The sequence below is a fragment of the Zea mays genome, chromosome 2, assembly GCF_902167145.1.
Source record: "Zea mays cultivar B73 chromosome 2, Zm-B73-REFERENCE-NAM-5.0, whole genome shotgun sequence".
Classification (NCBI taxonomy): Eukaryota; Viridiplantae; Streptophyta; class Magnoliopsida; order Poales; family Poaceae; genus Zea; species Zea mays.
In genome coordinates, this window is record NC_050097.1 from 111203177 (window position 1) to 111217499 (window position 14323).

Genomic DNA, 14323 nt, shown 5'->3' on the forward strand with positions numbered 1-14323 from the left:
GCGTTGTTCTGGGCACCGCAACCGACGACAGCGCCATCACGCCGTCCAACTCATCATCCACCTGAAGCCCAACCTGCCACGTAAGTCGCTACTAATCGGTCATGAATTCTTGTGTGCTGGGATGACGGCCATTGTTGTTGTTGTGTGTGTCCTCGAACAAGATGTATGTAGAGGAGTAGCACATCTGGTGGTGTAACGACCAGGTATACTACCTCGCTGATGAGCCCGGGGTGCACTTCATTTGGCAGCCCAGCTAAGAGTCATCGATAATCACCATGTCGCGCACGTTCAACTACTACTATATCAAGTATTGTGGCGTCATCTCGGCGCTGGAGATGAGCAGAGGAGGACCGACAATAATGACCACTCGCCATCGTCGGGCTGGCTTTTGTGTCGGCCTGCCTTTAATTCTCTTCGCAAACACACACTTGCATTTTTGTTTAAGCAAGCGTGTATGGTGGTGCTTGCTTGATGACTAACGATGTACGACGAAACTTTTACCGGCAAGTGTGACACGTGCTCTCCAATGATGAGACCATGCAAATCATGACATATATCGAAGTCTGCATGATACTGATGGTTGCAATGTAGTAGTTAAACAACTAAATTAAAATAACAAAATTGATGTATGGCTAGGATCACAAATGAATTATGAAATATTTTCTTATAACAATATAAGACACATTTTGTATATAAGTTATTATGGTATTATATGTTACCTTTGCAATGTACGGGTACTCACCTAGTCTAAGAATAAAAACTGAAAAATAAAGACTATAACCAACACGACGTCACGACCAGAACAACCACAGCATGGTCTGAATTCCTACGAGACCTTGCAACAAACTCCTAGAGGCTTTTATCATGGTTTTGTGAATGTTGGAATAGAGCCGTTAAAACTTAAAAATGATGTCGTTCCTGTTCTTCCAAATTTCGCAAGCCTAAAACTCTTTTTTTGTAATAAAGTCTTATCTACAAAACAAAATACGCCTATATGAAATTCAACTAATCATATATGGATCTGTAAAAAATAGATATTCCCATACAATATTGGGAAACTTTACACTAGGATTTATTTGGAAGCAAGGGGAATTTGTTTGGGAGCAAGGAGAATGGAGGAGCTTCAATAACCACCCTTTATTTAGGTATTGTTATTTATTTTATTTTTTTGCAATATCAAGGCACGTGCACAGTAAGATGGCCCCAAAACGAACAATTTCACAGCAGTGGAGTCGAGTGAAATGGGACTCCGAAATGTCATGGAAGATTCAAATCACTTCTTGGGATAGTTGGTAGGATCAGGTCCGATATCACGTGAACCCGTATTCACGTATGGTCCTCGAAAAGTAGCCTGTGGTGGCAGAGGTTTTGTCGAATCAATAATAGGCTTGTTCTTTGATTTCCTGAAAACAAATATGCAGATTGTAAAATAAAGGTAAACGCACAATTCCTCTATCCCAGTTTCATGGTGGTGCAAAACAGTACATAGGTTGGCCTTACACGAAAAGGAACGGAAATGATAAGCCAGCACCAGCGAAGAGCAGCAATCCAGTGGCAACTACAGCATTACGTGCCTTTGACATGACTCACCATATAACTGTACAAAATAAGGGAGAGATACACCAGATCAGAAAATACAACCAAAATCTCTATTTTGTTACCACGAGATTAAATAAGACTCAAAAGGACAAGGGCACCTTAGATGACTGCAAACATACGGTGAAAGAAGGCTCGAAAGGATGAAATATTTCCAAAGATTTGGCTTTGAACATAAGTACATGGAAAACAGTTATCCACGTGACTAAATCTTGACTTGCGTCTTCTGTTGAGTTCAACCCTAGACTAGGTAAACTTGTTTGGGATTTTGTTGTTGTTGAAATGAATCAACCATATTTATGATGGTACAGTTTTGCCACTGAACAAGATACCATATACGAACCAATGAATCAACATATAGTTGCTGGAAGATGTGCTACCTAGACCTAGTGTTTCAGTTTTTTTCAACTAAGAACAAAATAAGGTTTCATGAAGCGTTTCGGAGAAGTTCATATGAGGTGCATTAATCTGTATCTAGAAGAAATTATACTTAGCATTTAATTCAGTGTGCTAAACTAAGTTTGTCACTTTACCGCTCCACTGAGTTTCTCTGCATCAAGTTTATAGATACCAACCAGTTAAAAGATTCAGTGAGACATTCATGTTCTCACATATGTTTACAAAATTCTAGTAAAAAATACGAGAAACTAATTGATCACTGCATTTTGGATCATAACACCTGAATCTTATTGGACAAGGTGTGGTTTAAAAGGAACATAGCTCATCACATTCTGGGAATCCTGGCTATTTGGACACTGGCGCTTTTTCATACAGCTTGCAGCCAGCGGATCGCTTGACTTTAAGAAGTCTGCCACACCCTGCTATTTGAATGCTCTACAATCAGGAGGGTGAGCCCATCAACCATCTCTCGGTGCGCTGTCCTTTTGAACAAATAAAGTCTGTCGAGTTTTCAGGGATGCAAGTTGTGTTTACATGAGTTCTGGTGTGAGTCTTGCTGTTGTAGCACAGAAGTTATGTGTTTGAGCAGTGTTAAAAAGCGCAACTAAACGCTCGCTTACACACGTACTTTTAAGCACTTATGTGTGGAATGCACCTCGCCTAGGCCACAGGCGTCCAATTCAGCGCTGGCTGACGGGTAAATAGCGTGGAATCAGGAAGAAGGGAAGCTAGCTCGTGCATGGGCAAGCAGCAGGAGTAAGCGCGAGTACAGTGGAAAGCAGCACACACAGAAACAAGATTTTGTGCTGTGGCCACAACCACCACCTCTACATCTGCCGTTGGTGTCAGCAGCAAGGATAATCTCAAGCACTAACTCCTCATGGCGTCAACGGTGCAGCGCAGCCCTGCACCCCTGCACCACACATGTGCCTCCCAGGTGCATGCTTATCAAGAGGCTTATGCCACCTGAGTTGACTACCTGATGCCAGCAATCCCAAACCTGCCAAAGCTACTGCTGGCCTTTTGTTGTAACAAGGATTGGGCTAAAGTTGTGATCCAGTGATACAATTAAACATATCACAGTCAAAAAAAGCACAAGCACTTAATTGTGTTTAATCTCCAGTTCTCCATTAAGGCATCCAAGGCACTAATCAGTGGCCTGGCGCCTAGCCCCTTTTGTCCGCCAGTGCCTCAAAAACCATGTTTGCAAGCAAAGGGAACTGATAAATACCAAATAAAAAAATGATATTTTATGCGCCATGTCTAGTCATGCCATGAGAAGCCTTGTCTATCGAAAATTCAAAACGTTGTCTTATGAGCTCCTTTCATGTAAAAAACAGAAAACTGATGAAATCAGAGATTCTCTTGAGATAATGAAGCACACATTTGAAGAAGATGATAAATTGGAAACTGTGATAAAAAAATTTGATGATGAAATGCAAGAGAAAGGAAACCAGTTCTACAAAAAGGATGATGAAGGTAGTACATGGGAAGTTGACAAGGTAGTTGAATCATTAGGCTATTTCCAGTAACTTACCCATCTCTATACCCATATTCAAACTTCACTCTGCAAACAGTGCAGTCTACCATGCAAAACAGTGTTTTGAGTGACCATATAGATGAACTGCTGGACACGGTCTTAGCCTTGATATCTTCCCATCTTAAAGCCAAAAACTCTGTGATAAAAGTTTGCCTAAACCTTTCAAAAGTATTATTTGACTGAAATGGTGAATGCCTCCTGATGTGCATTGACACACAGCATGGATGTCTTGTGATAGAGAAGAACTGTGTTGAGGTGAATGTTTACCACCATTAGTGTCGTAGTAAAGATAGTTTCAAACGTGTACGGAATTAGTTCTGATTTATGCTGCCATAAGCTTTGCATTAAAAATTTCTAAACAAGTCTTAGACAATACATATTGTTGGGGCGAAGGCTCAACGCCCCCTCGATCGAAAGATCACAATGTCGAAGGGTTAAAGACTGGAGGACACGAAGGCCTGAAGAGCGACCGCGCTTCGAAGAGCACGAAGAGTCCGGGTGAAGACTCGGACGCTCCTTTCGCCAGGATGGGCCAGAGCGAAGACCATCGAGAATTCCATTGGCAGAGAATCTGGATTGCGAAGACCATGTGCTGCGATCTACCGCCAATTGTAATAGGGGGGCCCATATATAGTCAGCCCACACTGTGAGATCTAGCCTGCAGACCGTTACGCGGGTAGGGCTGTTAGTGGATCAGCCCATGCTTGTAATTAATTATGATGCAATGACCCGCTGTAACCCCCAAGGGAGAATATTCCAGGGATAACGTAGGTAACCGAGGGTACAATCATCTTTGACGGGGCAAGGCCGACCCTCAGTTACCTATAACTACCCCCGTACAGCACCATTGCGGGGGACGAAAAAACATTGTTGCCCTAATAATCTGTGTTAAGCGGCAGACACTATTACAGTTGGGCCCGCACTCTTTTCCTCGCAGGGGGTGCGGTTTTTAACGAGGCGGAGCCATGTAATGAATTGCCGCAAAAATCCCCCAAATAATCAAAACGGCACCACGACCGCGGATGTCGAAAAAGACCGCAGAGTCGGTCTTCGGCATTCAACGCCAAAACAATCACCGCAACGGCAAGCCTCGGTAGCCATTACGTGCGACAAGTCTAGGCAAAAGTCATCTAAGGGTGCGACGCACATTTTTATCCGAGCAAAAGTCACCTAAGGGTGCAACCGGATAGGCACAACAAGTGCGTAACATCACCCACAGGGTGCGAAGTCGTCTATAAGACGCACATTTTTTATCCGAGCAAAAGTCGCCTAAGGGTGCAGCCGGATAGGCACAACAAGTGTGTAACACCACCCACAGGGTGCGAAGTCGTCTATAAGACGCACATTTTTATCCGAGCAAAAGTCGCCTAAGGGTGCAGCGGGATAGGCACAACAAGTGCGTAACAACACCCATAGAGTGCAAAGTCGTCTATAAGACACATTTTTATCCGAGCAAAAGCCGCCTAAGGGTGCAGCCGGATAAACACAACAAGTGCGCAACAAAAACACAAGGGTGCGAAGTCGTCTACAACACGTATACTTCCATCCCATACAAAAGCCTCCTAAGGGTGCAACTGGATTCACACTAAACGCAGCAAGCGAAGTCGTCACAAAAGATTACCAACAGATCAACACAAAGCGCACGAAGACACAATTCAGCGCAAAACGAAAATGAAACACATTGTTACAACTACACAATGTACACCATACACAAGATATCCACCCCTCGTAGATGTCCCCACCGCCGTCCTTCGGCGAAGGGGCGAGAGGGCAGCATTTTCGCTCATTGTCGCCAAAGAACGGCGATGGCAACACATCATTACATTGGTTCTTCTTTCGAAATAAGATCAGCTTCTCGGAAATTAAAAAGCATCAACCTCAACTCTTCCACATCAAAAAGATTCCGCAGATCCCCTTCCCCAATACACGACCCAGACATCGACGCCAGCAAGTCAACTGTGGCCCGCTCCGAAGACGCGACCTCTCCATGTCCATTAGACGATGCCTTCGAGCACCTTGCGAAGGCTCACCGACGTTTTTCTTCGGCACCCCCATCTTTTTTCGCCCCCGCAGGTCATCGGGGAGTACATCATCCAAAGTCACCGGCGCGTCGCGGGGGTGACCCTCAATGGAGACTCCGCTGCAGCCAAATCCAACGCCGCAAAATAATCTAAATCATCCTCCGAGGATTCATCATCTATCCAAGAAAAAGGACTCCCCAATTCCCCACCCTCCGAAGACCACAACCCAGCATCAGATTCCCCAGATGTGTTAATACTAAGAGACACCGCATTTCCATCCATCAAAATATCATCATTCATGTCATCATCAGGGTTTGCTTGTGCAGGCCCGGACGCCGGAACCTGCGCAACAACCGATCTTCAGTATCATACAAAACGAACATCGTCAGTCTATTCCCTATTACACCCTTTCAATCTGCGCCGATGCGTCGGCCGTCGCAGGACCCTCAGTGATACCTCCTTGGAGCATGGTTTGCTCTTCGGCTCCCGCCTCCGCCGAAGCATCCCTCTGGGTCTCCGAGCTATCCAGGCCGGCGAGATCCTCCACATCTTCTTTGTTCATCGCCTACGAAGACAGCACAACAACATTTCAAAACAGTGAACACACACAACACCACCCGCCAAACCCATAACATACCTGCGCCAGCGCTCGGTCTGCCCTCTCCCAGACGATGCCGCGGCCGTGAGGGCCCCACATCCTATCATAAAGCGCCCAACAGAGCGCTTCAGGACGTCATCCTCAATCTGGAACACGCCACGATCGAAGTCCTCGTTCACTCGATCGAAGACCTCAAAATCCCTGCACCCCTCTCTAGACAAACCATTCGCGGCCCCTTCGCAAGTGACGAGAGACGCATATGACATGAGACCCGTCACGATAGACGGGAGCGACCCCCAGTAACCTTCAGCATGCGCGAAGAAGTTTCCCGGAGGTCAGGCGGAGACATCACTTCCTCGGGAACCGCGCACGTCTGCATTAACTCATCAACAAAAATCCCGAAGGGCCTCGGCCCAGTCGCGTCGTCCCCCCATACCTAATTTCCTCTTCTAGGTGGCCACGACCGGAGCCTTCCCCTTTGAGGTGCCTTCGTCAACCCGAGGCTTCACTTGCTTGCCTCGATCGTCACCGACGTCTGCGGAGTCCCCCTCCAGGTAAGGACCATACGGCAAACTATTCAATTCAAAAACACGGTTAAACCTCACGCGGATATCCCAGCTTCTCAACATTTCAGCCTTCGGTGCATAATTTCCGACAATTTTAATAGCCTCCGACTCAACTTCTCGCACGAAAGCGGCAGCATCCCGGCCACGCAAGTATACAGCGAAGGCTGGGCTTCGCACCAGTTTATTCCCTAGGGATGGCATCCGGCGAGGTACAATTTCGCCCAAAGCCCACCCGTGCGCCAAAGGCCACACTCCGCAAGCAACGAATTCTTCCACCAGATCACGACCACTGCTAATACAGGCCGCGTAGCGAAAGGCCTGCTCGTCCTGATCCCATTTCGCCACCTTGAACTGTGGAAACACGTCATAACAATGGGAGCACAAAATAGCAGGGGGCAAACTAGGTAACCCTTCGACGTCGCCAGGCGCCACATAAAACCAGAGATACCACCAGTTACCCCACTTATTCTTCGCACATGGTACAATCTCAACCACTTCAGCCGAAGTCTTCCCGGTCCTCGGCGTGAAGGTGCAAGAACCCAACTGAGCAATCAAGCCACCTATCTTACTCTTCTGCCAGTGCAGACAATATTTTTTTGTGAAGACCTCAACAGGCGGCTCTCCACCGTATGAGAACACAGCCCACACATACTTCGCCAGTGCAGCCATTGCGTTCGGTATCAGTTGATGGATTTGCACCCCAAACCTCCGCAAAACCTCGACTACAAACCAATGTGCCGGCAAACGAAGTCTAGCGGCAAAAAAGCCTCAAAAACAACCAACTCCCCTTCTGGCTCAGGGACATCTTCAGCCCCTAGAGCCCGCCCAACTCTGTTTCCAAAATAACCCAGCTGCTGCATCTCTAGCACGCGGCCCGAGTAAATCCTCGAGGTCCCGAACTCAACCGTATGCCCGGGCTGCAGGTCCACAACTGCCGCCGGGTCGCTAATCGTCTTCTCAGACGACGACGCGGTCAAGGATGCGGTCGCGGCAGACGACGACGAGGAAGAAGACGGCATGGTGACGTACCATCGGCGGCGGCGGGCAGTCTGCTTAACACGGGCTAGATCTCCGGCAGAGCGAGAGCAGAAGAGGGCAAGCAAGCGGAGGAAAGTGCTAGGGTTTCTTCAGCACACGCTCAAACGGGTGAAAAGTTCCAGCCCGCGCCCAGCTTTTATAGGCCAGGGACAGTGCCTCAGGAACTCAACAGTCCTACAGTAAAACGTCTCATCAACGGTCACATTTCAAAAAATCCCGCGCAACCACTTCGAGCGAGGGCAACATTTTCGCCATCTTACGACAGACTTCGGCACCAGCTGATTTAGTCGAACTGGTCCCTCGGAGGACAAATGTTGGAGCGAAGGCTCAACGCCCCCTCGCTCGAAAGATCACAATGTCGAACGGGTTAAGGACTGGAGGGCGCAAAGGCCTGAAGAGCGACCGCGCTTCGAAGAGCATGAAGAGTCCGGGCGAAGACTCGGGCGCTACTTTCGCCAGAACGGGCAAGAGCGAAGACCATCAATAATTCCATTGGCAAAGAATCTAGACTGCGAAGACCATGTGCTGCGATCTACCGCCAATTGTAATAGGGGGGGCCCATGTATAGTTGGCCCACACTGTGAGATCTAGCCTGCAGACCGTCACGCGGGTAGGGCTGTTAGTGGATCAGCCCATGCTTGTAATTAATTACGCTGTAATGACCCGCTGTAACCCCCAAGGGAGAATATTCCGGAGATAACTTAGGTAACCGAGGGTACAATCGTCTTTGACGAGGCAGGGCCAACCCTCGGTTACCTATAAATACTCCCATATAGTACCATTGCGGGGGACAGAAAAACATTGTTGCCCTAATACTCTGTCTTAAGCGACATCAAACTGTTTCCTATTCTCCCACTGTTTGAGGTTGGCTAACCGCGAGTTAGCGAGTTCCAACTCATTGTCAAAACAGCTACCATGAATAGTGCAGGTGACAGGTGCAGCTCAACTACAAACATTCTACGAAAGCTGCATCAATCCTGTAAAAACTATGTGCCCTGCTGCAGTTGCACTAGACAAATAGGCTTATGTTGTGATTAAAATCTCAAGTCATCTGTTAGCCCCATGTGTTTGAACAATAATTGGTATATTTGGAAGTGGCAATCTTTGAAATTGGGAGCAAATTGTTCATACCAAAATGTAAATCTAAAACGATACCAAAACAAGAGTTAACAGGACGCTGAAGTTTTATACCTAGTGCTTGCTTACTTCTTTCAGAAATGTTGTCACCTCCGCACCTGACACTGGTGAACGGCCGCCGACGGGGACAAGGACGGGCGGATTGCAGACTCGCTCTGGTCGAGCCCACGCAGCCCTGGAACTGGATGCCTGGCGCCGCGACACCTGTCTAGCCCTCGCGCCTCGCACGGCCAAACCTGTCAGCGTTGCGTGCTGGAGCCGTCTACCGCCCGTCCCGGTCCGGCCGCCCACTGCTGCTAGGGTTGGGGATTCGCCGCCGATTTGATCGGCCTCACGCCTCCACGCACGGCCGCAGCGGTGATGATGGTGGCCTATTGGGTAGGGATGGTCCGGAATAGTTAGGTGGGCTACTTTTCTCCTTCAGAGCCCACGTTTAATTTTGCATTGAGCCCAGTTGCATAGCCGGGCCAATAACGCAACGAGAATTTCATTCAAATCGTCTACTATTCTACATTAGTATTAGTAAGGTGCCCATACTAACGGAACCATAAATCCAAAATGCAATAATTTTAATCAAAACGATAGAGTTATAGACATAGGGCACGGCTTGAATTTTCATAATCTTAATCACCTAATGAAAAAAAAGTTGTACCCTTCTAGGTTATCTTCAATTTCCTATTCTACATTCATGGAGAACATAAGGTTCCTGATCAACCAATGCACATATACACATAATTATACAATATGTTCCAAGAGGACAAATATTATAATGACAAGCTATATTTCATGGATTCTTGTGAAGGAGAATCATATTCATTTGTAGCTTTGCCATTATTATAGACATTTATACAAAACCCAAGAAGGTTCCTTTTCACATCCAAATGGCATTGCCAATACAAAATCTGTAATTTGGTTAGTAGGGGAGAGTCTATGTTGCCATGTTGATTTTAAAAGGTTAGAGAAATACTGTTACAGGGCCATGGGCCAGTGATTAAAGATTATTCCTCCAGAAAGGTAGCCAAACTATCGGCTTTGATCGTACTTTTGTTCACACTGAGCATGGAGCAAATCACCCCCCCCCCCATTTGTGCATTCAACTAACTAGATTCAAGTTTTCATTTTCCTCCCTAAGAAGCTTCACAACTGTGACCAAGATTAGCAAAAATAAATCACATTTCATACCTCGTCTTCAACCTGCAAACTTGTAAACACCGCTTCCTTATTGAAAGGGAAATAGGGTTAACTTTTCCCTACGATTAATTTTGGTGGTTGAATGTCCAACACAAATATATGGACTAACTAGTTCGCTCTAAGAACTCATGTATTACAGGTGCATAAGGTTCAACATAAACTAATAAAAGATTCAAGTTAGGGACTAAAATGAACCGGAGCAAAGACTTGAGTGTGCTGTGGTCTGGCGCACCGGACTGTCCGGTGTGCCACCGGACAGTGTCCGGTGCACCATGTCCGTACGAAGATGAACCAGCCACTCTTAGGAAAACTGAGCCACGCTCCGCTATAATTCACCGGATTGTCCAGTGTGCCACCGGACTGTCCGGTGTGCAAGCAGAGCATCAGCTACTCACTCCAACGGTCAACTGCAAAAGCCGCTGTGAACAACAGTGTGCGTAGAGTTAGAGCCGCAGAGTCAGAGGTGAGGACGAATCGATCGAGTTCTCCCTCGATCGTCTCGTGCTTGGTGATCTTGGTCACCTCGTCCCCTTCGTGCACCGTCTTGAGGACGTTCCAAATTTCTTTGGCACTCTTTAACCCTTGCGCCTAGAGCTGGGCGTTCGGGTTTACCCGTTATTTCGGGTCGGGCTTTTGGGGGTTTTATATTTCGGGTATCTAACATCTATACCCCAACCCGTACCCATAATTTCGGGTACCCATAATTCCGGGTACCCATAATTTCGGGTACGGGTTCAGGTAGTATCAAACTACCCGAAACAGTGAAACAATATTCAGCAGTAGTAGAGTAGAATATTTAATATTCAAGAGAGCAAGATTTAATATTCAACAGTGAAATAGTGAAACAATATTTAGTATTCAACAGTGAAACAATATTTGCTCTCACACAATCACATAACACATAACAGAGTCGGAGACCCAGGAGTTGGACACGTTCAGCGACACCAGCGTAGTCAGGCCTGTCAACAGATGTAGCTCTTGTGTCTTGAGACGAGCACAGTGATGTGCTTGCGTGATGTGCTTGCGTGATGTTCTACAAATAAACTACCTTCCACGATGTGCTTGCTGCCTGGTTGGCTGGTTGCCTACTTGCCTTGCCTGGACGGTTCTATGGGTAATTCGGGTAGATTGGGTACTTCGGGTACCACGGGTTAATACCCGATTAGGCCCAAACTCAATTCGGGTATTTAATTTCGTTACCCGCTGGATCTGTTCGGGTAATGGGCTTCGGGCTAAACGGGTACGGGTTTGGGTATTTCGGATAACAAGCTTTGGGCTCGGGTTTTATGCCCAGATCTACTTGCACCTTATTATACTCCTCTCGACACAAGGAGGCAAGGAGTATAGTTGTGGCTTGGGAGTTAAAGTGCCTAATTTGGGCGACCTCGTCCGAGTCGTTGCCCTCATCCCCCACCTTAGGTACCTGCGCTCCAAACTCAACAACAGCCCAACCCAAAAGGTAAACAAGGACAGGGTGAATACAAAGCTAGTCAGTCCTTAGGTTGAACCATGTTGTGCGGGAATGTAATTTCTCATGTGAATATGACATAAGTAGGTTAGAGGACTCTTACCTTGTTTTCAAAACACAATGCTCAGGTTCTTCAATTTTGTATATCTTGAAGATCGTGATCTCTTGGTCATCAAAACTTCATCATCAATTCCTCGAGGCTCGAGAACAGATCACGTTCTATTTGCAATACACGTCTAACATGAATAGGCACAAGCAAACAAACATACATGCATAAGAACATTACACCAACCAAAGGAAAAGATAATAAAAACGCACGCCAAAGAATAGGGTTCGACGCTATGGTCACACGAGAGAAAGAAGCATGAAAAACAGAGCTACAGTTGAAAAGATATAACTTTCAAAGATTTATGAGATTAGACGCGTAAAATTATATTTCTCAGTTGATTTTAATTTATATAAACTGTTGGAACTCGCTAACTCGTGGTCAGCCAAGATCAAACAGAATAGGAAACAGTTTGATGCCGTTTAACACAGAGTATTAGGACAACAATGTTTTTTCCTTCCCCGCAATGGTGTTGTACGGGGTATTTATAGGTAACCGAGGGACAGCTCTACCCTATCAAAGACGATTGTGCCCTCGGTTACCTACGTTATCCCTGGAATATTCCCCTTTTGGGGGTTATTGTAGGTCATTACAGCACAATTAATTACAAGCACAGACAGACACACTAACAGCTCCGCCCTCTTAGCGGCGTACAAGTGGGACGTTGTAACATGGGTCGTTTATATGTGGGCTCCTTATTACAACAACAAGCGGGTAACAACACATGGTCTTCGCGTTCCACATGCTCAGCCTTTGGACTTCTCGGTGGTCTTCGTTCTGACCCATCGGCACGGAGGGAGCACCCAAGCCTTCGCCCGCTCTGTGTGCTCCCTCCGTAGTGGAGCTCACTCTTCAGTCTTCGCGTTCTTTAGCCTTCGCTTGAATCCCTTCCAACATGCTCCACTTTTTGCCATGTATTCGATCGAGCGAGGGGGCGTTGCGCTTTCGCCCCAACATTAGCCCTTCGAGGGACTAGTTCGACTAAGTTAGCTGGTACCGAAGTCCATCGAGAGATGGCTGAAACGCTGTCCTCGCTCGAAGTGGTTTCGCGGGGGGTTTTGAAATGTGACCTTTGACGAGACGTTTGACTGTGGGACTGTTGGGTTCCCGAGGCGCTGCCCCTAGCCTATAAAAGGTTGTGCGTGGTCTGTAATGTTTTACCCGTCTGCACGCATGTTGAAAAAAAACCTAGCTTTCTTTTCTGCTTGCTTGCCCTCTTTTGCTCTCGCTCTGCTGGAGATCTGGCCCGCGTCAAGCAAACTGCTCGCCGCCACCGACAATATGTGATCATGCCGTCTTCTTCCTCATCATCGTCTGCTGCGACCGTGTCCTTGACCATGCCGTCATCGGAGAAGACCATTAGTGATCCGGCGGCGGTGGTGGAACTACAGCACGGGCATACGGTCGAATTTGGTACCTCGAGGATTTACTTGGGCCGCGTGCTGGAGATGCAGCGTCTAGGCTATTTTGGAAACGGAGTCGGGCGGGCTCCAGGGGCTGAAAATGTCCCTAAGCTAGAAGGGGAGTTGGTTGTGTTCGAGGCGTTCTTTGCTGCTGGCCTTCGTTTGCCGGTGCATCGCTTTGTAGTTGAAGTTTTGCAGAAGTTTGAAGTTCAAATTCAATAATTGACGCCGAATGATATGGTTGCACTGGCGATGTATATCTGGGCAGTATCCTCATATGGTGGAGAGCCTGTGGCGGAACCGCCCGAATTATTCCAACTTATTACTCATTGTAGCATCATGGATCAAGCAGTCTCATTAGCTGCGAGAAGCAGACGATTCGAATCGAGTTTTTATCCTTGCAAGGTAAACCTAAACACACGACATGTAGGGGCACTCCGTCCCCACACACATCAACCGTCCCCATTGATCCCCTGGCAACAGATCAGGGCTCACCGCCTTGGCGAACAATGCCCCACTGACCCCGACTGGCCGTCGTGCAGTGGCCGCACTTGTACCCACCATAACCGGAATGGGAGACCTCGTCTCAGGTCGCGTGAGGGGTAAAGTCTGCGGGCAGGTTCACTCAGGTACTAGGCTTACCGATTTACCATATTTCTCGGTATGTGTTTAGTACGTTCAAACGCTTGACTCACGGTACCACACCTTAATCCTTATTCCAATTTCCACCTCGTAGACAACCAATCCCCATGGATTGTTGTCCACAGGTCAACATCATTATGATATAAAAATGGATACAACCAATTCCTGACCTCGCGCGAGTGCTAGAAAAATCACTCGACTTCTACCGAGATCCCTAATTAGTAAAGCAGCTACTCGACCTAGCATACTAGTATCCATCTCAAAGGAATCCTGAGTTCATGCAACTAAGGTTCCAGTCAACTCCTACACTTAAGTGCACAGTACAAGCCTACAAACATTAAGTGTAGTAAAATAGCATATATAAACGGTTATGCATAAAACCGGGGCTTGCCTTTATTTTAACACTTAGATAGTGTTTTGCTGGGGAGGTACTCGCTTGGCGAGCATCTACTGGTCATGTCCACCATTCTTCAGGTCGTCCACCAACTGCATCTTGTGGTTGTCACCACATCACTGTCTCGATCATCATCTCTCGATCCTAAATGAGGTGCAAGATGCATATGTATGAATACAATGAAAGTAGCAAAAAATAGTACAAGATATACCAAGACACAGTGG

General features: G+C 46.9%; 1 protein-coding gene across 3 annotated transcripts; it reads right to left on the minus strand.

Moving 5' to 3' along the window:
* Positions 1–993: 993 nt before the first annotated feature.
* On the minus strand, positions 994–9258 carry LOC100275862 (uncharacterized). Of its 3 annotated transcripts, none has more exons than XM_035964677.1 (3): positions 8965–9258; positions 1501–1597; positions 994–1403 (listed from the first exon to the last, which is right to left on the minus strand). In XM_035964677.1, exons 2-3 carry the CDS (start codon positions 1581–1583, stop codon positions 1274–1276), a joined length of 213 nt encoding a protein of 70 aa, XP_035820570.1. In that variant the 5' UTR covers positions 1584–1597; positions 8965–9258; the 3' UTR covers positions 994–1273. The 3 variants fall into 3 exon arrangements, with proteins under 3 accessions (XP_035820570.1, XP_035820571.1, NP_001354758.1); XM_035964678.1 differs by having other exon boundaries at positions 8994–9250; NM_001367829.1 differs by having other exon boundaries at positions 1118–1403; positions 8950–9240.
* Positions 9259–14323: the final 5065 nt, after the last annotated feature.